The following is a 23,067-nucleotide window of genomic DNA, read 5'->3' on the forward strand; positions in this document are numbered from 1 at the left end:
AGAAGCAGGCTCCCTGCTGAGCAGAGAGCCCGATGCGGGGCTTGATCCCAGGACCCTGAGATCATGACCTGAGCCAAAGGCAGCGGCTTAACCCACTGAGCCACCCAGGCGCCCCAGTTTCATTTTTTTTTATAAGTGAATGTGCACTTTTCCCAACACTGCTACTGACTTCCTTGTCAAGTACTTACTATACACATGGGTTTATTTCTGGGCTCTTGATTCTGTTCCATTGTTTCAGTGTCTGTTTTTATGCCAGTACCATACTGTTACACTTTTTATACTGTGTAGCATAGCTTCAAGTCAGGAAGTAAGATGCCTCCTGCTCAGTTCTTTCTCAGGATTGCTTTGGCTATTTGTGGTCTTCTCTGGTTCCATATAAAATTTAGAGCTGTTTTTTCTACCTGTTAAAAATGCCATTGGAATCTTATAGGGATTGCATCAAATCCATAAATGGTTCTTGGTAGTATTGATATCTTAACAATATTAAACTTTCCAATCCGTGAATGTGGGTTACCTTTCCATTTATTTTTGTCGTCTTCAATTTCCTTCCATTGTGTCTTGGAGTAGAGATCTTTTACCTCTTGGCTAAATTTATTCCTAAGTATTTTATTGTTTTGATGGTATTGTAAATGGGATCCTTTTCTTTCTTTTCCTGATAATTCATTATTAGTGTATAGAGACCATACTGATTTTTGTATGCTAATTTTATATCCTGCAACTTTCCTGGATTCATTGATTAGACCAATGAGTTTTTTGGTGTAGTATTCAGGATTTCCTACATATAAAACCATGTCATCTGCAAATAGAGACCATTCTACCTCTTCCTTTCCAGTTATGATATTTTTAATTTCTTTTTCTTGCCTAATTGCTCTGGCTAGGATCTTCCAGTACTATGCTGAATAAAAGTGAGAGTGGATCCTTCTCTTGTTCCTGATCTTAGAGCAACATATTTCAGTCTTTAACTATCGAGTGTGATGTTAGCTGAGGACTTAAATTATATAGCTTTAAAATAGAAAATATTTTATTTATTTATTTGAGAGAGCACAAGCAGGGGTAGGGGCAGAGGGAGAGGAAGAGTGATAAGCAGACTCCCTGCCAAGTGGGGAGCCCACTTGGGGTGCGAGGCTTGATCCCAGGACCCTGAGATCCTGACCTGAGCTTAAGTCAGCCACCAGCCAACCCGGCCACCCAGGTACCCTATATATAGCCTTCACCATATTGAGGTATGTTCCTTCTATCCCTAATTTATTAAGATTTTTTTTAATCATGAATGAATATTGAATTTTGTCAAATGTCTTTTCTGAGTTTACAGAGATGATCATATAATTTTTTCTTTGATTCTATTTATGTGATTTATCACATTGATTGATTTGCATATGTTGAACCATCTTTGCCTCCCAGGGATAAATAAATCCCAGTTGACCATGGTGAATGATCCCTTTAATATGCTGAATTTAGTGTGCTAGTACTTTATCAAATATTGTTGCTCCTATATTCAAAAGGGATACTGGCCTGTAGTTTTCTTTTCTGGTAGTGTCCTTTTCTGACTTTGGGAGAAGTGTAATTCTGACCTCATAAAATGAGTTTGGGAGTGTTACCTCCTCTTCAGTTTTTGGGAAGAGAGAAGGATTTGCATTAATTTGTTTCCAAATGTTTGCTAAAGTTCAACAGTGAAACTCTGGTCTTGGGCTTTTCTTTGCTGGGAGATTTTTGGCTACTAATTCAACCTTACTAATAATTGGTCTGTTCAGATTTTCTATTTCTTCTTGATTCAGTCTTGTTACATTGTATATTCCTAAGAATTTCTCCATTTCTTCTAGTTTATTCAGTTTGTTGGTGTATAATTTTTCCTAGTAGCCTCTTATAATCTTTATATTTCTGTGGTATTACTCATGTTTGTTTTGATTTATAGTGTTGTTGATTTGGGTCCTCTCTGTTTTTTCCTTGGTTAGTCTAGCTAAAGATGTCGATTTTTTTTTTTTTTTCAGAGAATCGGTTCTGAGTTTTGTTAATATTTTCTATTTTCCTGTTCTCTATTTTGAGAATTTCTGTTCTCATCTTTATTATTTCCATCCTTCTGCAACTTTTGGATCTAGTTTCTTTTTCTAGTTCCCCACGGCAGAGTCAGGTTAGTTTATTTGAATTCTTTGTTTCTTTCTTTTTTTTTAAGATTTTATTTATTCGACAGATAGAGATCACAAGTAGGCAGAGACAGAGAGAGGAGGAGGAAGCAGGTTCCCTGCTGAGCAGAGAGCCTGATGTGGGGCTCGATCCCAGGACCCTGGGATCATGACAGGAGCCAATAGCAGAGGCTTTAACCCACTGAGCCACCCAGGTGCCCCTCTTTCTTGTTTCTTAATGTAGGTGTTTATTGCTATGAACTTCTTTCTTAGAACCATGTTAGCTGCATCCTGTAAATTCTGGTATATTATGTTCTATTTTCATTTGTCTCAAGATTTTTTTATAATGTTCAATTCCCCAACATATAATACTTTTTGATGTATTTCAGTGATTCATTAGTTGCATATAACACCCAGTGCTTATCACAATACATGTCCTCTTTAATACCCATCACCCAGTTACCACGTCCCCTCATTCCCTCTCCCTTCTGTAACCCTCGGTTTATTTCCTGTTACTTTTAAACTTACCCTTTAATTTCTTCTTCGATCCATTCGTTGTTCAGGAAAGTGTTAATTTCCCCATGTTTGTGAATTTTTCAGTTTTCCTCTGGTTATTGATTTCTAGTTTTATTGATTTCTAGACTTGCTTTGTGGTCTAACGTATGGTCTATGCTAGAAAGTGTTCCACTTGTGCTTGAGAAGAATGTATATTCTGCTGTCAGAATGTTCTGTGTATGTCTGTTAGGTCCATTTGGTATATAGCATTGATCAAATCTGTTTCCTTATTATCTGCTGGATGATCTATCCGTTGGAAGTGGGATATTAAAGTTTCCAACGATTATTATATTGTTTATTTCTCTTTTTTGCTGTTAGTTTTTGCTTTATTTAGGCACCCTTAAGTTAGCAGTGTAAATATAAATGTATCTTCTTAATGGGTGGATTGCTTTATCATTATATAATGACCTTGTCTCTTCTTTCTATTTTTAAAGTCTGTGTTATCTGGGGATGCCTGGGTGGTTCAGTGAGTTGTGTCAGTCAGTAAAGTGTCGGCTCAGGTCATGATCTCAGGGTCCTGGGACTGGGTCCCGCCGCATCAGGCTCCTTGCTTAGTGGAAAGTCTGCTTGCTTCTCCCTCTTACTCTGCCCTTCCCCTGCTTGTTCTCTCAAATAAAATCTTTAAGAAAAATAGTCTGTGTTGTCTTATTACCATTTGCTTGAAATATCTTTTCCACCCTTTCACGCTCAGTCTACGTGTGTCTTTAAGGTTAAGTGAGTCCTTGTAGGCAGCTTATTGTTGGATCTTGCCTTTTTATCCATTCAACTATTCTATTCCTTTGACTGGAGAATTCAATCTTCATTTACACTTAAAGGAATTAATGATAGCTAAGGACTTACTACTGATGTTTTGTTAGTTGTTTTCTAATTGTTTCGTAGAGCTACTAGGCTACAGGATAGGCTTCATGGTTGCCTAGGTGTTCTGGTCAGGTTGGGTAGTACACTCAGCTGTAGATGAGGCTATGAATTAGCTTCCTACTCTGGCGGGGCAGCAAGACAGGGTCCATGGCTTCCATGGCTTGTTGTTTGGGTACCTGAATCAGGCAAGTGTGTGAAATGAAATCCCTGGCCCGACAGGTTGCTGGTTTTGCTCTGCAGACAGGGAAAGTCCTAGGCTGTGCTCTCTGCTCAAGTGCAGGGCTGTTGGGTGGGCTAAAGGCCATATCCAGCAATGAGGTGGGATGGTGGGGAGGAAGTAGCGTTATGAATCCGTTTCCTTGGCTGAGTGGAGAGGGAAAACTGATCCAAGGGTGCTGATGCTCTTTGTTTGTGGTCTTGACTCCAACAACCCTTGCTCCCACATTCCCTGGTTGAACAGGGCCACTGGCTTTGCTCTGCAGGCTGTCAGCTCTGCCTACCAGACTGCTGAAATGCCGCAGGGCTGTGCAGCTTTGCAAATGTTCTGGGCAGGCTTCCTGCCTGAGCAGGGTTGGGAGATTTACTTAGCGCTGGGTGGGGTGATGAGTCAGCTCCTCTGCTTGGGCAAAGCAGTGGAAACCCCCCTACACAGAACCGGCTGCCAAACTTTCTGCTTGAGTGTTGATGGATTAAGCAGCTTGCGGGCGTTCTTGCCTTTCTGCTAGGATGCTGTAAGCCAGGCTATGACTCGGGCAGGGGAGCTAACCAGGCTCCTGCAATGGCACAGCTCTTCATCCGAGGACATTAGTCAGGCTCACCTGTACCCTGTGGAGTTCCCTGGTCAGATTTCACCACAAATTGGTTCCGTAGGTGAGCAAAGACACTGTTTGGGGGCTGCCCCTTGGGTGCCGCAGGTAGGAACTCAATCTGCCATGATCACGGTGTGGATTGTTGCGAGTCCCCCTTCTGCCGCTATCAAATTCCAGTGCTAGAGCCCCCAGATTCCCTAGCAACTCCCCTGGGGAAAGACTGGAGTGGGGACCCCCCAAGAAGAGACCCACAATATTGGGGAAGCTGGATGTGTCTTTTGGACTCTTTTTCCACTGGCGGGACCACTGGCTCAGGGCAGGCCTCAGTTGGGAGCTGTGCCCACTAGGGGAGGAGGGAGAACTTGGCAGCATGGAGCTGTTCCTCTTACCCTTCCAGTACGGTTTCGCTCTCTGTGCTGAAGGGGGTGCTTCAGCCTCACCCCTGTATTCTAGGATTTTCTCAGTGGTGTCCTGTCCATGAAGAGTTGTTGGTTCTTCTTTTGAAGGGGGAGTGAAATCAGGCAATAACCTGTGTCACCATCTTGGTGATGTCACTTGTCCCGGAGTCGACTTTCAAAAGCAGGATCTTACCAAGCTGAATCGGTCTGTTTGGACAGCTGTTCCTCCAGCGTGGGCCCTGCATGTCCTTCTCTCGAGCCTGATATTGTTGACTATATCTTTACACAACAGACTTGTATTGCTCAGGAGTTTGATTCACTTTTAAAAAAAAAATCAAAGTACAATTAACATAGTGTCATATTTTTAGGTGTATAACAGGATTCAACAATTTTATACATTAGTCTATGCTCATCAAGATAAGTGTGCTAAGTGTGTTGAACCCCTTTTAAAATTTCACCCATCCCCCCATTCAAATCTCTGGCAACCACCAGTCCTCTGTATTTAAGAATTTGTCTCTCTTTTTCTTGGTTTATTCATGTTTTCTTAAATTCCACATATGCGTGAAATCATATGGTATTTGTCTCTCTGACTTCACGTAACATTACACACTTGAGGTCCATCCATGTTGCTGCGAATGGCAAGATCTCATTATTTACTGTGGCCGAGTACCGTTCCTTTGTCTACACGTAGGTGTATATACATACGTGTGTGACAGACCTTCCTCCGTTCATCTATGGGGAGATACTTGGGTTGCTTCCAGATCTGGCTCTTGTAAATAATGCTGCAATGGTGCATTTATCTTTTCAAATTAGTGTTTTCATTTTCTTTGGATAAATAACCCAGTAGTGGAACTACTGAATCATATGGTAATTTTAACTTTTGGAGGAACCTCCCTATCATTTCCTACAGTGGCCGCACCAGTTTGCATTCCCACAACAGTGCGCAATAGTTCCTTTTCCTCCACGTCGTCCCCATCCCTTGTTATTTCTTGTGTTTTTGATTTGAGCCATTCTGAAGGTGTAGGTGGTATCTCACTGTGGTTTTGATTTGCATTTCTGATGATAAGTGAGCATCTTTTCACGTGTCTGTTGGCCATCTGTATGTCTTTGGGAAAATGTGTGTTCAGGTCCTCTTGTCCATTTATTAATAGGATTGTTTTTGGTGTTAAGTTCTTTATATATTTTGGATATTAATCCCTTATCAGACATATCATTCCCAAACATCTTTTCCCATTCTGTACATTGCCTTTTTGTTGTGATGGTTTCCTTCACTGTGTTAAGGCTTTTTATTCTAATGTAGTCCCAATAGTTAATTTTTGCTTTTGTTCACCTTGAGACACACATCTAGAAAAATACTGTTAGGGCTGATGTCAGAGAAATTACTACCTGTGTTTTCTTCTAAGAATTTTCCGGTTAGGTCTTTAATCCATTTTACTTTTGCATTGGGGGTAAGATGGTTTTTAAAGGTGCTAAGTTAAAAACAACAGAACCCTTTTTGAGTGCCTCATATTTCTTCTAATATTATCCCCTTTCCTGGTAAAATCCCTTTAACATTCTGTCTGCTGCCTCCATTTCCCCAAGCCCCAGGTCATTACTCAGCCCTGTCCACATGGTGGCAGGGGTGGGGGTGGGCCGGGGCTGGCCTCAAAACCACCTGAGCAGGAAGATCACTGCAGAATTCCCAGAGCCTAAACCATGCTAAGTTAATGAAACTTAAACAGTACTAATTCAAACTTCCTGTCTTTTAATCCACAAACTTTCTTCTGCTTGATCTATTCTGTGGTTGATGCTCTCTGGCATTTTCATCTCATGCACTATATTTCTCGGCTCCACAATTTGTTTTTATGTGATTTCCATCTCCTTGTTATAAACTCCTTTTGTTTGTAACTTGTTTTCCTGATTTCACAAAATTGTCTTCTGTGTGTGCTTGTAGCTCCGGGTGCCCTTTATTTTTATATATTTATTTTTTTTAGATTATTTATTTATTTATTTATTTGACAGAGAGTGAGATCACAAGTAGGAAGAGAAGCAGGCAGAGAGAGAGGAGGAAGCAGGCTCCCTGCGGAGCAGAGAGCCTGATGTGGGGCTCGATCCCAGGACCATGACCTGAGCCAAAGGCAGAGGCTTTAACCCACCGAGCCACCCAGGTGCCCCTCTGGGTGCCCTTTAAATGGCTATTATGAATGCTCAGGTCAGTCACAGACTTCAATGATACCTTTGGGCTGGTTACTGGGGGCTTATTGTGCTCTCACGGATGTGTCCTGTTTCTTAGATGGTTTGTGTTCCTTGAAGTCTTATTTTGCTGTCTTTCCACCTATAGTCTCTACTCTCTTGATCCTGTGATATACCAGGCTGCGTGCTGGCAGCCTCCGTTTTGCTTTCCCAGAGTGGGTGCTAAAACTCGAGTTTGTGGTCTCTCCCTGGCCCCCAGGCTGTGAGCGCTCACTTCACCACTGTTGTGTGGGTGGGGTGCATCGGGCCATGGGCCAGCTGGCACCAATGACCTCTCTTCCTGCATTTCCTCTTCTTGGACATTCCATATAAATGGAATCCTGTTTATTTTATCTGTCTTCTTTCACTTGTAATTACTTTGGGATTCATTCATGCTATAACACCTCTTAGTGTTTTGTTCCTTTGCATAGCTGAGTCGTGTTCCATTGTATGAATAAACCACATTTTATCTCTTAATCAGTTGGGATGCACAGCTGGCTCTTCCCACTTTGGACTATCACGAATAGAGAAAAGTGGTGTGCAAAGCATGGTGGACATAGTTTCACTTTTCTTGGATAGATATCTAGCTGTGGAATTGTGGTGTGATATAAATAGCCAGGCTGTTTTCCTAATTGGCCAGACCATTCTATCTGCCAACAGTAATATATGAGAAGATCTGGTCTTTCCATGTCCTCTCCAACACTTAATTGTGTGTTTTTTTAAAAAAAAAAAATTTTTTTTAAAGATTTTATTTATATAACAGAGAGATCACAAGTAGGCAGAGAGGCAGGCAGAGAGAGAGGAGAAAGCAGGCTCCCTGATGAGTAGAGAGCCCGATGCAGGGCTCCATCCCAGGACCCTGAGATCATGACCTGAGCCGAAGGCAGAGGCTTTAACCCACTGAGCCACCCAGGCGCCCCTAAAAAAATTTTTTAATGGATTGTCTCATTGAATTATTCATGTAACCTGGATACAAGTCATTCTTCATCTGATACGTTTGGTGCATGACCTTTTGTTTTATAATTATTTGCTTCGGCAAGCATGGCTTGTGGGAAAACCGCTAGTGTATCACTGTTTACTGTTAAATCATCTAGCCTTCATACCACCTCTGTGAGGGGGACCCTCCATGGTTCCCTTTTAGATGGGGAAACCAAGGCACAGATATTCAGTCGCAGGTTACACAGCTAGTCAGTGGCAGAGCTGAGCCTGGACTGGACCTTGTTTGGCTCCTATCTGCTGTTAGCTACCACACTCTGCTACTTCTGAAGCAGAGGCTAGGCCTGCCTGTGACATGGTGCCCAGAGCCAGTTAGAGGGTCAGTCATCCCCCTGAGTCGTTATTCATCACTTACCTCCATGCACAACATTCTCCCAAGCCTAGCCTGCCGTGGTTGACGTGGATATTCTAGAACCTACGAATTCACGTGGGAAGTGCCGATGAAGGTCTCGCTCAGTCTTTGTGAAGTCTGGCATTGGCCTCAAGTTTCTTCGTATTAGCGTTCCACTCCGTGCTCGGCCCAGTGGCTCCTGAGATGGGAAGGTGGACTGTTCGTGGCACCAAACCTTCCCATCATCCCCGTCCCCAGTCTCCTCACCCCTTCCCACCCGCACGCAGCACAGTGGCCCACACTATAAACACTCGCTGTCTTGAGAGATCCCTGAGCTTACTGACCTTACAGAACTATTCAAAGCATTATCTGCCCAGAATCAGCTACTTAAACACATTCCCATGTGGACATCTGTTGGCCCTCGTGTAGATGGGAAGCAACTCACCAAAGCAGTAGTTTTACGTGCCGCCTTCTGCAATTAAGACTTAAAAAATCCTCTTTCACGGGGCGCCGGGGTGGCTCAGTCTGCTGAACGTCTGACTCCTGCTCTCAGCTCAGGTCACGACCTCAGAGAGGTAGATGGAGTCCCACACCGAGCTCTGCGCTTGGCTCTACGCTCGTTCAGTGCGGATTTGGCTTGCGACTCTCTCCTCCTCCCCTCGCCTGCACTCTCTAAATAATAAAATCTTTAAAAAAAATGCTCTTTCATTATTTTCTTAATGAAAATGGTCTTTAAAGACAATGCATGCAAAAACCAAGAGGCTTTCTTTTTTTTTTCTCCCAGTGAAACATGCAAGATGCAAATTTTCTCTAGTTTTAATTTTAGAAAACCAAAATACCTACACCATTTAGAACACATCAGGAGACTCAAAGTGCTGGCAATCATGGGTCTGGTCCGCTGATGCTTGCCTTGTTTCAGGTGGTCAGGGAAGCCCTTCGTGGTGACCTTCAGCCTCCCCTCATCTTCCAGGGGCTGAAAATGCTCAGACAAGGCAGGAAGGGGCCGAACCGGGATTGTCTTCAGGCTCCTTTTTAAACTTTTTTCCAGAGAGAAAAGAAAACTCTAAGGACGAACAAAAGGAAAAACTTGCTGTGTGGATCACAAGTTTGTACATCTTTTTTGTGAATATCTTGTTCCCTGCACATAAACACGAAGAAATCCTCAAGCAGAAAATAAGGGAGAACAGGCGGCACCAGGCGGCCATGGCCCACCAGAGGAAACTGGAAAACGACGAGCTGGAAGCCAGGTAACTTACAGACCCTTCCGGCTCCTCTCCTCCAGCTTTCCTTCCCATCTCTGTGGCTGGGGACCAAAGGCTTTCATGAAAAGCGTACAACTTCCTCAGGGAGGTGGCTCCTTTGGTGGCACCGAGAACCTGGAACTGCCAGAAGAATCCTGCCTGGGACCACTGGTTCTCCCGGGTGGTGGGAACACCTGGGCCCCACGGCGCACACAGAGAAGCACCGAGAGGCCACAGAGCTAGGCTACTGGGTTTGGATCCCAGCCCTGCCCCTTGGCACGTAGGTGACCCTGGGCAAGGTCCACTCAGTGCCTTGGTTTCCCCATCTGTACGTGCAGATAATCCCCCGCATCAGGCTGTTGCAAGGATTCAGTGAGTGGATGTTGTGATGTGTCTAAAACAGTGCAACAGTGCCTTGCCCGTGCTGAGCGCCCACTGTCTGCCGCTCGCCTACCTTTCTAGAACTGTGGTCGAGATCTGTGCAGTCACATCTGGCCAGAGTGCTAAAGCCTGCTCTTTGCAGACACACACTGAACAACACAATGGTCTGTTGAAGAAAGCATTAAACTATACGTAGGGGCAAAGACCATGAGTATTTTAAAAGGCTACTTATTAGCTGCTAAGTTGCTACAGAGGAAAATGGTTCAAAAATCACTTTAGATACATGAACATTTTATTCTGGACTGTCCAGACATGGCATCACTTTGTATATGAGGCAAAGTGAGGACAATTTACAGTTCTGCTTACAGAAACTGTTGAAATCTAGGGATGGCCTACTTGGCATAAACGAAATAGAGCATAAAACTGGTTTTGAAATTGCAAAGGAAAATCAAAGGTACCTTCCTGTGTTTGCTTCTTGTGTTAGGCTGAACATCTTGAGAGAGGAAGAGGCCAAAAGACCAGAATGTGATGTGGACATCACTGTGCTCAAGGAACCGGTGGATGCCCCGTCCTCGAGTTTCACACCAAGCACCCCCAAAGAGGACACGGCAGTATCCCAATCCAGCAAGCCTGCCGCAAGCAAGAAAAAGAAAAAGTAGAGGTTACGAGCCCCAAGGACATGCAGATGTAAAAGGCACTTACAATGGGAGCACAGTAACACATGTCCTGACCAATAAAATTGTGTCTTCCTTCTTGTCATAGTGTCTTTGAAATACCACTGCCCGGGCCACTGCATTTCATGTTTCTTATGTGCTGGAATCACAGAAATGCCCGCATTTTGAAAACGGAGCTGAATGATTTAAAAAAAAAAAAAAAATACATATATATATATATATTTATATATTTATATATGTGTGTGTGTGTGTATATATGGCACATGCATTTAATACCCATGTGTGCTATAGTATATACTATATAAAGTATTGTTTATATATAAAGTATATACATCAAAGTATAGTACAGGTGATAAAGTTTAGAATCTGATAAAACTCACCAGAAGACAGATTTATTTAAACATTTCTTCAGGGCCCCCTGCCAGAGCCTGGATCACCAGGCTGTCACCACCCCGCGTCCAAATCGTACCTGTCCTCCCGTGCTGTCTCGTAGCCTCTCCTCCCCAGCTCCCAGGAGTTCCCCAGTACAGCAAACACTGCAGGGCCAAGGCGGAAAGGCTGAGGGATAGGTGTGCAGTAAGGGAAGGGTGATGTCTGGGTTAGAAAATGTTATGTTAATCTGTGTTAAATTTAAGGATAACCACCAAAAGCATGAAAATACAATCTGTGGCTTCCAAACTAGGGGAAGGAAGGAAATGATCATCTAACATGAAGCTGGGGAAAGGGAAAACACAAAGAAAAAGGCTGGAAACCGAAATCACCAAAGCTGGTGGGTAGGGCGCCAGTATACCCCACTATTGTGAGCAGGTTCAACCCCCCTCTTCCTCTGCCCACGCCCCCAGATAATTAGGGTTCAAAATCGAAACTCACTTCACTTTCTTTACAAGGGAAACTTCTTAAAACCAGACAAAAAGGATAAAAATAAAGATCTGAAAAAAGATGTACCAGGAAAATCTAATCGAGAGGACTGGAATAGTAAGCGATATTAGAAAAACAGAGTTTAGAGGCACCAGGGTGGCTCAGTCAGTGAAGCACTGGACTCTTGGTTTTGGCTCAGGTCGTGATCTCAAGGGTCGAGAGATTGAGCCTGGCCTCAAGCTCCACTGCTGAGTGTGGAGCCTGCTTAAGATTCTTACTCTTTCCCTCTGCCCCTCCACCCCCTGCCTCCTCTCTCTCTCTCTCGCTCTCTCTAAAAAAATAAAAAATTTAGGGGTGCCTGGGTGGCTCAGTGGGTTAAAGGCTCTGCATTTGGCTCAGGTCATGATCTCAGGGTCCTGGCATCGAGCCCCGCATCAGGCTCTCTGCTCAGCAGGGAGCCTGCTTCCCGCGCTCTCTCTCTGCCTGCCTCTCTGCCTACTTGTGGTCTCCCTCTGTCAAATAAATCAATAAAATCTTTAAAAAATAGGGGCACCTGGGTGGCTCAGTGGGTTAAAGCCTCTGCCTTCGGCTCAGGTCATGATCTCAGGGTCCTCGGATCGAGCCCCACGTCAGGCTCTCTGCTCAGTGGGGAGCCTGCTTCCCTTCCTCTTCTCTTTGCCTGTGATCTCTGTCAAATAAATAAAATCTTAAAAAAATAAAAATAAAAAAAAATTTTAAAAGAACAAGATTAAAAGCAAACAAATGATTAGGGATAAAACCAGAAATAATGATAAAAGGACCAACCCCCCGAAAGATGCATTATTCATAAAGACCTTACAGGATGGCCTCGCAAAAGCCAGCAGAATTACAAGGAGGAAACCAGTCAAAAAGACAAACACGTGGTAAGGATAATTTAAGCAAGGAAACTGAGAAGTCTGAATACACAGAAACAAGACTGCAGTACCGAATAAATGCGGCCTGCATTTTCAGTTTAAAAGTACACATTCAAAGGATACACCTGAGACCACGATCTAACTGTGCTGCAACTGGAAAGTCAGCAACGAAGACACGACACAGAACACCTTGTTATTGCCGGAAACAGTCTCTGGTAACTTGTGGGTTAGGAGTGATTCAGGATTTCATAACGGAAAGAGAAAATTACAGAAGACACGAGAGTGGCAACAAAAATTCCAGCCAGGCGACATCTCCGCTGTGAGGACGCAAGCAGTTGTGGCCACTCCGGGCTTCTACACGACAAATCAAGAATGCTTGACATTTAGACCACACTGGAGCACTTCCGTTCGGTCCTCTATAGTGTACGTGGTCTAGAAAAATCATATTAGTACTCAAGAGAAAAACCAAGTCTAGCCATTATTTTGGCCAAATGCTCCAGGTTCGCCACTGCAGCTCTACTGACTGGGAAGGGACCCGAACTCTGGGAAGGGACCCGAACTCTGGGAATACTCTAGCCGCTAGAGTATCCCCAAGGGCAAGCCCGGGGCCCGTGGGACGGAGTGGCCCCCAAGCTAGCAACAGCTGAGACACTCACAGCCAGAGCAGAATTTTAAAAACCTTAACAATTTATTCGTCTTATTTTCCAGTAAAATATTCACATAATGTCAAAAGAATGGAATGAAAGAGATGTAGCTGACTACCTTTAATTATTTCCACATAAATATTTAAAATCTAAAAACCCCAGCGGATCATCAGACTGAGTAGAAATCTGATGCTTCAAAGCAAGTATTGCTTTACTATGGTCATTAATTCAGTCAGTAATATGACCGAGAACCTGCAGTGGTAAACAGAACGCCTGCTGAGTTGTTTTTTTGAAAAGATGTTCCGGCGAGCCATTATGGGTCAATCCAAGAAGAATATGTTATTGAACTGCGTTGCACAGAGTTTCTTTACCTCTTCTGCAAAAACAAAAAACAGAAAACAAAACAGAAAACAGGGAGGTGAGAAACAGAGGTTTTCACTTAAAAGGTTACAGGCTATACGTTAGTACTTTCAACTCTTCTGGAACACAGTTGGGAAGAAATGTCCCCATTTACTGACCTTTCCCCTCCAAGGCCTAGGTCAGAAGCGTTCATCAATCAAGAGAAAGGACAACAAAGCCCCATGTGCCCCAAGACCTCAGTGCTATGGCACACAGCGTTCCTCCTCCGGGCCTGGGGAGGTGCAGGCCCCTGACACACCCACGGGCTGGGGGACCGCTGAGCACTCTGATGCAACCCTCCAGGGACCCGAGCCGCCACTGGGCCGGGGCTCCGGTGCTCCCCAGAGGGGGCGTCACCATGACTCCCACTCCCCCTGCGCCAGGTGCCTGATGCTAATGCACATGACTCTTGCTACAAGTACTAGGAAGAGAAAAATGTCCTGTGTCCTAGCAGATTTGTGCAGAATACGAAACCACACACCAACTCTTCTCCTATCTACCATTGCCCCAGCCCGCCCTCGCGAGCAGAGCAGCCAGGGAGCCCCAGGCAGTGAAGGGGACACCGCCCTCTCAGCCAGCTCAACCAGCTGTCAGGATCAGACACAATGCGCTGGCCTGGGACCAGACCGCAAGGGCTGGAAGGTGGGGGTGGGTGGGAAGTGGGGGGGTGGGGGCTTGACCTGCCCAGTGAACCTGATGGCTCTGCCTCGGGCTGTCTCTTGATCACCAGGAATAAAAGTGGACATTTTAATTTTTTTTATTTTTATTTTTTTAAAAGATTTTATTTATTTATTTGACAGAGATCACAAGTAGGCAGAGAGGAAGGCAGAGAGAGAGGAGGAAGCAGGCTCCCCGCAGAGCAGAGAGCCCAACGTGGGGCTTGATTCCAGGACCCTGAGATCATGACCCGAGCCGAAGGCAGAGGCCTAAACCCACTGAGCCACCCAGGCGCCCCAAAAAGTGGACATTTTTATATACAATGAATAAAGCCATGGGATTCTTATTTTTAGTGTTATAGAAAATTTTCCTTTGGCCACTGCCAAATCTCCTGTAACACAGGGAAGTCTTTCACACACTTTTTCAAGGAACTTTGCAACAGAATAACACAAAATGGATCAAATCACGGTTTCCTTTAAGCGACAGGCATCTGCTCAACATCCGCACCGTCGTGACTCGCTCCCTAGCAGGCTTCCAGGCACCCCACATGGAGAGCACGCCAAGTACCAAAGCCTACTTACCGTTGACTTCAATCAGGTTTGCATTTTTTTGATTCAGAATAACATACAGCTCCCGCTGGTCAGACTTCTTCCCGACAACCCAGTAATCGCTCATCGCCTTCACAATGACCTCTTCGTCCTCATCCACTCTGCAAGACACGAGTTCCAAAAGGCAAGTTTGTTACAGAGTTAGCTGGAGCAAAAAACCACCTCTACTCTTAAGACCAGAGACTGGAAACCAGTCACTTGGAAACTGTGGGGAGTCACGTGCAAGTGACCAGTGACTCTTGGGCCTCCTGATCTCTTTGGAAGGGGGACCCTCTGAGGTGGCTCTGGGCCACTCCACTTTGAAGAGGATTCCTTCAGGGCTGCTTCTCTCCTTAGAAAGGGAACACCCAAGTTGAGAAGTTGTCAGAATTACCTAGTAAAATCACTGTTGATGTCGCCCAGAATCTTCATTAAATCCGGATGCACGGAAGTAAGCGATACACTAGGTGTTTTCCTCATGTGAATTGTGCTCTTCTCGGCTAAATTCATATGGTTGAAGTAGATAAACTTAAACTGGGGTTCTTTTTCAGACCTGTGAAAACATGTCATTAAAATGGTAACATTTCTCAGAGAATAATTATCCAAACAATAGCACTACACTGTTAAAACCTTAAATCCATGTGGCTAAGGCCTTGTATTTTCGATGGCTGGGCCTTCAAATCAAGAATCTCAGTTAAGATGTAATAGGCTCCTTGTTCACTAGTAACTTATTTGATAACCGTGAAGTATTCAATATGATGGAATTTTCCAGAAAGCTCAAGTTTATCTTTTTAAAAAACCAGTATTATAACCATTTTGTGATGGTTTTCTCTATAATAATGCTTTAGAAATGGCAATCACTTGATTATGCTCTGTGTTTTGAATTTTTAAAAACAGATGCAAACTACACACAGGCCACCTGTCTTCCAGCAGACGGGTCAGCAAACGACTAGTGGCCCTGGGGCGCAAAAGTGGCCATTCTTCTAAATAAAGCTTCAGCGGCCCATGGCCACACCCGTGCATTCATATACGGCCTGTGGCCACTTCCACGCTTCAAGGACAGTGGAGCACTTGCAACACGTGCGCCCACAAAATCTGAAACGCGTATTATGTGGCCCTTTGCAGAAGCTGTTTGCTGACCCATTTCAGGAGAGTCACGGCTCCTTGATCCCGCGGGGCTGCGGAATGAACGCGCTCCCTGGATGTAAATGCCACAGAATGGAAGCTTACTCCTGTAACAAAGCTTTCACCACCCACGAGGGAGAGACTATTCTAAGGCTTATCAGGCTTTTCTGCTGAAGCATAACGAGTATTTTAATTGGAATAGGTCTTCTATTATTTGAAAAGATTGGTCAAGGCTACCACACCACCTCCCAGGTCCGAGTCTGGACTCCAGAGGAAGCCGCTCCAACAGTGAGGCCACAGCTCCCGGGGCCTCCCGCCCTCCCTGCACCCTCGCGTGTTATACTCTGGGGTGTGGTGCCAGCCTGAGCAGCCCTGCCACTGGGGGGCTCGAAGCTTCTCTGCTTACTTCAGGGTTAGCAGCCATGTTCTGGTGGGCTGAGGGTACCGGAAATCCAACCTCCGGAAAAGTGGGTTACTACTGTAATACTTTACATCTAGGCAAAGAAAGAATGTGGAAGGCTTAGTGTCCAGAAGCATGAAAAGAGAATTCTTAACAAAACCAGAATATGTTTTCAGTAAGCCCCTAAAACTAAGAAAAGCAAGTGTAACTACAAGAAACACTGTTTGGAAAGATGGAATATTTAAAAGAATATTGGGAATGTTGCTGTCCCGGCAAACTTCTACCCGGCTGCAATCAGGCTTACAGTCCTGGCTGTCCTGTGTCACCTCAAAACACTTGCTGTGGCCTCCCTCTTTCCCTCATTTAGAGTATGTAAGATACTCTTCTAAGAAGATTTAAATTATTTCTTTTGTACCCCGATGGAAATTTACATTTGGCAAATGCTATCCAGTAGTTAAGACAGGGACCACTGTGGCCTTTTTCCACTCTGCCTTCCACGAGGAGGACGTAAAAACAGGAATAGAAAAACTGCTACTTGCTTTTCCACTATTGTCCTCTTAATGAAAGAAAAAGGAGAGACCAGATCACAGTAAAAACAGCAAGGATAATGTTCATCCTACAGGCTTACTGATTCTATCAAAAGTAACATCTAACAAACAGTGTGCAAGTTTTGAAGGAGTAGCAGCCCCATTCACCTGGTCTCTTTTCCAAAGACTGGAAACGGATTCCTCTTAAACACCAAAGCATTTTTTTTCTCTAAACACAGAAATGCAAATTTCCTGCCTCCTTAAAAAAGAACATGCTAAATACAGTTAACTACGTCAACAGAAAATACACTGAACGCAGGGAAATACAGAATCCTTCTTGACAATCTGTTACGAAGTATGGCTTAAAATATCCTAGCACAGTAACGATATCCTCAAAGAACACGGAAAGGTGGGGCCTGTCTTAAGTGGTTGTTTTTGGAGAGGACTTTCTGTTTTCTGTCAGCTTCACATCCCTTTGCCTCTTCCTTCTACAATTGGCTGAAAACCCAAGTATCTGTGATTGGCAGAGTCACAGGGAGGGGCCCCATGAGGAAACAGCTTCGGTTTAACTGAGCTGCCGGAGACGTCAGTGTTTAAGGACCAGGTATGTGAAAACCCACGCAAACTCCAAGAGCGTGCCAGGAAAGGCTTGGACCGATGGAGGAAATCCGCGGTTCAGCAGATGCTTGACTGCCTGTGGAGGCTCCCTGCGGACGTCAATGGCTGGCTGGGAGCACCGAGACCATCTGGTGGCTTTACTTGTTCTGGGCCTCGCTCCAGACAACTTAGGTTGCCACACACATGGCTTCTAGGTGAGGATGGCTATTCCTCACTTACCAAACTGAACTGAAAAATAAGATTCTGAATTGACCGGCGTATAGACTGTACACAGTACAGCTCTTGCTCCTTCGCATGTCTAGGGTAAGCAGGAAGTGGGGCACAGCTGAGCCCTTGGACTATGCATGTGAACTCTACCCTGGAAGGAAGGCTCCCCCGCCCTTGCTCTCCCTCTGCATGCCAGCCGGGCAAACCCATCCCTTCTCGCTTCCCTTCTGCCTGGCATCCCGTCCTGAGCCTCGTTGTTACCAACCTTCCGTCAGTGGGTGTGCTCCTCGCTAGAAATCCTAGCACCGTCAACCTCCCAAGCAACTGGGCTGGTTTATGAATGTATTCAAAGTGACTGATAAAAAAGGATTACACAGGAGCACCTGGGTGGCTCAGTGGGTTAAGCCTCTGTCTTCGGCTCAGGGTCCTGGGATCAAGCCCCACATTGGGCTCTCTGCTCAGCGGGGAGGCTGCTTTCCCCCCTCTCTCTCTGTCTGACTCTCTGCCTACTTGTGATCTCTGTATGTCAAATAAATTAAAAAAAAAAAAAAAAAAAGAATTACACAGATTGCTCACAGGAAAGAGTCTCCTTTTCAGTAACTTCATACTTCCTCCTCACACCTTTCCAAAATTCAGCATTCAAAGAGGCTAGTGAGTGGGAATATGTGAAAGAAACAGAAACAAATGTCTCAGATTCAGAAAATTACCGATATGAGGGGGAAAAGTCTTAAATTAGAGCCTGTCCTCTAGCCCTTAAAAATTCCAGGTGAATTAGACTGAGACACGGAAGATAAAACCATAAAAGTACCACAGATGAAAAAGGCATTTTAAAAAATGATGTTGGGATAGAAAACTGTACGTAGGCCAGTGAAAAGAGAAATCTAAAGGAGATGCCTAATAAAATGGATTACATATAAATCCCAGACATGTTACCAAAAATAGTAAAACCAAACTCAAAAAAATACGTGGCATGACTGAAGAACGTGGACGTAAAAGCAAAGATACAAAGCACTTGAGTGGGAAGAGCCAATGGACACGGACAGGCAGTTCGTGAAAGAGACAGAAATGCCGACCTCGATGTCACCTAGCAGATGTCAAGACACACCACAAAGAACTGAGTGGCTCCTGTGGGAGGTGACCACATTGTCACTGCACATTCCCTTTGCCCCAGAACTCTATGCTAGGGACATCTCCTAAGAGGGTGAGTGCACATACGCACCAGATTGCTTAATACAGAGCTATTTTAATGCTAATGGGTAGAACCAGACTTCCCAGCAAATGCCACAATGATTCAACAAACAGAGCACATCTATCCAATTAAGTACGTGAAGCCCTGAAAGAGGAGAGGCAGATCCAAATTTATTGGTTTAAAATGATGTTCATGCCATATATTTTTTTTTTCCTATAGATTTTACTTATTTGACAGAGACAGCAAGAGAAGGAACACAAGCAGGGGGAGTGGGAAAGGGAGAAGCCAGGCTTTCCGCTGAGCAGGGACCCCAGTTTGAGGCTTGAGCCAAGGACCCTGGGATCATGACCTGAGCCGAAGGCAGACACTTTAACAACTGAGCCACCAGGAGCCCCCCTGCCATGTACCTTTTTTAAAAGGTACAGATTTACAGCACAATAGTTTAAGAAACCCATCCATAAAGAACACTGTGTATATGTCACTGTTTTCCTATGTGTACAAGTCTAAAAAGATACAAGCTAAATGAGAGAAGAGTTCCAATATTTATATTTCTGAATTCAAAAACTAAGGACACAGGAGTGCCTGGGTGGCTCAGTTAAGCATCTGCCTCTGGCTCAGGTCATGATCTCAGGGTCCTGGGATCAAGTCCCGCATTAGGCTCCCTGCTCAGAGGGGAGTCTGCTTCTCCCTCTCCCCCTGTTCCTGCTCTCTCTCTCTCAAATAAATAAAATGTTAAAAAATTAATTATAATTAATTATAAATAAAATATAAATAGAAAAATAAAAATATAAGTAAATTAAAAATATAAATAATTATAAAAATTATAAATTACACTCAAAAAAAGAAAAAAGATTTTAAATAATTGAACTGCAAAGTCCTTGAATAGAAAAAAATCAAGGTGTTACACACGTAATAGAAACGAAAGACCAATGAATCTACTTCATGCCATTCTTTAAAGGGGTGACCTCAAATTTCTATGGAACAATTAAAAGAACTGCAGCTTAAGCATATGGATTCAACACTCAACTTTATGCCCCAAGTCAGCCCTACAGCTGGTGTCCACTGAGGGCTGAAGCTAACAGAACAGCTGGGCACCAGGATCCTGGCGCTGACCTCTGGGGTCAGGACAGGGATGGCTGCCACATACAGTACCCCTCACCCCTCAGCAATGCGGGCAGGAGCTGGGATGTGAGTCTTGGAGGTCCTAGGACTGGAGTATAAAATGGTTTGACCTGAGTCAGGATTTCCAGAAGAAAAGCACATTATTTTTTGTACTGAAGAGCATTTTTCCTCTGGTCAGCTGATACTTAACAGCTTGGCAAGCGAGGCCGCTGTTACATATAAAATCTCAGATGCGGTGAGAGCACCTAAGGTCAACTTTCAAAGACAAAACCAACTATGCCTCTAGAGCCTCTGTTCTTGGCACTGCCCTAAGTTGTGTGTTCTACCATCGAGTTTTCCAGGTGTCCATCTTTCAGGGGCCACGGATACTATACAGCGGTTTGGTTACCAGTAACTGTCCCCCGCGATGGAGCTGTGCTAGACCATACAGAGCCAAGAGTTAAGTACAGAATCTAAGGGGGGGCGTTGTGTGTGTGTTCATGGTGTCATTTTTTCCACCTTCCTGTTTGCAAATTTCCATAATAAAATATCAGAGAGAAAAGTTCTTCCTAGTGAAATTAGATTGTTAATGTCCATGGCCCTCTCCTTTCTTCAAACTATTGTTTGGGGGGAAAAAAAAAATCTCAGAGCCCTTCCTCTAGCCCTTGAAAATCCCAGGTGAATTAAAGATTGAAACACGGAAGACAAAACCCTAAAAGTACCAGAGATAAAAATGGCATAGTTTTATGATATCAGGGTAGAAAGCCATGAGTATGACTCCAAAGGTAGAAATCTAGAAGAAGTGACAACTAAGTGAACTACATAAATCCCAAACTTGTATATTATAAAAAACAATAAAACCAAAGTTTAAAAAAATGAGAAATACATGACATGACTTCTGTACAATCCTGAGGAGAGTTGACCTTTGCAGAATAGGAGGTCTCTGACAAGCAAGACTTCCTCAGATATTCGCTGGTGAGCTCATGAAAATCTGTCACGTCCCCGGAAAGCACCGGCAGAATGGTTAACGCGTCCAGCAATCTCCCGGGGCGGGGGGCAGGTTGGGAAAGCAGGGAACTTACTAGACTTTCTCTCTCTCCACTCAGCAGTTTATAACTTGCATCATACCAAACAGATCTGACTCACTCATGCTTCCTTCAGAAATGAAAATCTGACAGTTTCACAGTGAAAAAGTGAAACCTCGAGAGACAAACCACAGAGATGCTGAAATCTAGAAAACAAACTGAGGGTTGCTGCAGGGAAGGGGGGTCGGGGGAGGGTTACCTGGGGGATGGGTATTAAAAGGAGGGCACTTGAAGGAGCACTGGGTGTTATGTGCAACCGGTGAGTCACTAAATTCTACCCTGAAACTAATAATACACTGTATGTTAATTAAATTGAATTAAAAAAATTAAACCTCAAGATGCAAAGTGGTCAGGCACATTCAGTTCTTGGCTTAATCTTTTCTGATGGGAAGTAAGCTGTTGACAGTAGCAATCCACATGCAGATACAAAACCTATACGGACTATCACCCGGACCCTGTGTGTGTCCTCTCTACAGGCTGGGGCTTCTGGAAGACCGTATACACACAGCACGGGGCCACCATGAACACTGGTTATACATAAATTCATACACGTTAGTAACTTCTCAAACATACAGGAAGCCCATATAAAGAGGCTTTTGTTTCTCGAATTCCCATGTGCTTGCTTAATCTTTGCGGTGTATGACTTTACGTTGGGAAGAGAATAAAAGAGGTTCAATGACTTCCCAGTGTTCTTAGAACCAAAATGAGTTTAACTGGAGTCTCCCAATACACACCTGGAGCTAGCGTCTTTCAAGGCACCAGATTCTGGCCCAACGCCCTAATAGCCTACAGCACGGCCAACTCTCCACCACACACGTATGTACAACAGGCGAGGTGCTTTCTGTCTACACGAGGCAAAGCCCTGCCGATCGCCACGGCCAATGTGAATTTACAGTCTGGGCTGGTCCAGTGGGATGTGAGGTGGCCCTCACGGGGTGCAGCCTGCAGGCACGGCTAGTACACCCCACCCCATTCCTGACGCCACAGTCAGGGGTGGGCTGAGGGAATATATTCACAGAAGACCTGGCCCCCACCATCATCTTGGAGCAGAAAAGCTCAAGAACGGTTCCCCAGTTCCCCAGGGAGCTTTTCAGACAGGACTGAGCTGCACGTTTGTTCTCCGGAGTCAGAGAAAACACAAATGATATGACCATCCATTTGCTTAAGTAAAAACGACCCTTCTTCTTCCCAAACCAGTTAAATTCTAGAAAGTAAACACAAAGCAAAGTACAAACCCAGACATTCTTTTGTTGATGTTAAACTGCTCACAAATGTCAGATGCTAGCACTGTGAGCTGCGGCCCAACAATGCTGTCCAGTCTTCGGCAAAAATCCAACGTGGGCTGTACAGAGGCTAACGAGTAATTTAAAAAATACCAGTAAGTTTTAGAATTCTTTGTGTTGAAAAGGTCAGTATTCATCTAACGGTCTTAATTACAGTATTCCAATGAAAACTTTACTGATCAGGAAAATAAAACAATTAAATGACAGGCTCTCCCTGCCCTCCCAAAGAGAAGAGAAACAGGAGAGTCGAAGTTAGTTCTAGTTAAGGTGTACAAGAGTCGAGACCTATCTCGCTGTGAATATGAATTTAAGCACACCCTGGGGGTGGTAAGTTGGCCGAAGAAGGTCAAGTATCTAACACACACCACACAGTACTCAGGGGCCAGCAGCCCTTTGGTGCTTTACAAACATGACCCGATTTAACCCCCGAAGCCCCCTTTGAAAAAGGTACTCCTGTTATCACTTCACAGGGAGGGAGGCTTAGAAAGGTGCCCAGGGCCAGCTGCTAGGAAGCAGGTAGGCCAGGATTTTAAAAATATGAGACAGAGCTAGTTTTCTAGCAGAGCTCACAGAGGGGAGCCATGCTTAATAGAACCTCTATGACAACATGTTTACTGTTTAAGGACAGAGCACAGCAAAGCGTAAAGAGAGAAGGCTTATCTACGCGGGCTGAAGTCGGATACAGGTGTGTACCTACCATCAATCATAAAGCACACAGCTGCACTCATGGCCTGGGAAGAGAAAACAAACCAAGGATTACAAAACGGCATAAAAAAGAAATTCGATGATCCAGTGCAGAGGCTCTCCTTGAATTTTGACTTGAATCACTTGATCAAGATATTTTTTAGTCAACTGGAGAGATCTGGGTATGGACTAGAGAGCAAAGAACATTAAGGAAAGTGTTTATCCTGCCAGGTGTG

At 44.4% G+C, this 23,067-nt stretch overlaps 2 protein-coding genes and 1 long non-coding RNA gene across 6 annotated transcripts in view; 1 reads left to right on the forward strand and 2 right to left on the reverse strand.

Moving 5' to 3' along the window:
- RSPH10B (radial spoke head 10 homolog B) overlaps positions 1-10,652 on the forward strand; it is a 46,862-nt gene extending 36,210 nt beyond the window's left edge. Inside the window, exons 18-19 of the mRNA XM_044234218.1 lie at positions 9,327-9,525; positions 10,385-10,652. Of these exons, the coding sequence (XP_044090153.1) occupies positions 9,327-9,525; positions 10,385-10,559 (374 nt within the window). The 3' untranslated portion in view covers positions 10,560-10,652. The remainder of the gene's footprint in view (positions 1-9,326; positions 9,526-10,384) is intronic.
- Positions 3,236-10,436, reverse strand: LOC122896170. 4 transcript variants are annotated; one of them, XR_006382368.1, is made up of 6 exons: positions 9,974-10,436; positions 9,535-9,660; positions 9,122-9,341; positions 8,724-8,964; positions 8,303-8,477; positions 3,236-5,059 (listed from the first exon to the last, which is right to left on the reverse strand). It is a non-coding gene; the product is annotated as an uncharacterized LOC122896170 (long non-coding RNA). The 4 variants fall into 4 exon arrangements; XR_006382367.1 differs by lacking the exon at positions 9,974-10,436 and having other exon boundaries at positions 9,535-9,800; XR_006382366.1 differs by lacking the exons at positions 9,535-9,660; positions 9,974-10,436 and having other exon boundaries at positions 9,122-9,387.
- A 2,342-nt stretch (positions 10,653-12,994) lies between the features above and the next one.
- CCZ1 (CCZ1 homolog, vacuolar protein trafficking and biogenesis associated) overlaps positions 12,995-23,067 on the reverse strand; it is a 31,281-nt gene continuing 21,208 nt past the window's right edge. Inside the window, exons 11-15 of the mRNA XM_044234219.1 lie at positions 22,845-22,878; positions 22,100-22,217; positions 15,007-15,165; positions 14,607-14,734; positions 12,995-13,345 (exon numbers count right to left, since the gene is read on the reverse strand). Coding sequence (XP_044090154.1) covers positions 13,290-13,345; positions 14,607-14,734; positions 15,007-15,165; positions 22,100-22,217; positions 22,845-22,878 — 495 coding nt within the window. The 3' untranslated portion in view covers positions 12,995-13,289. The remainder of the gene's footprint in view (positions 13,346-14,606; positions 14,735-15,006; positions 15,166-22,099; positions 22,218-22,844; positions 22,879-23,067) is intronic.

The sequence above is a fragment of the Neovison vison genome, chromosome 14 (assembly GCF_020171115.1).
Source record: "Neovison vison isolate M4711 chromosome 14, ASM_NN_V1, whole genome shotgun sequence".
NCBI classification, from domain to species: Eukaryota; Metazoa; Chordata; class Mammalia; order Carnivora; family Mustelidae; genus Neogale; species Neogale vison.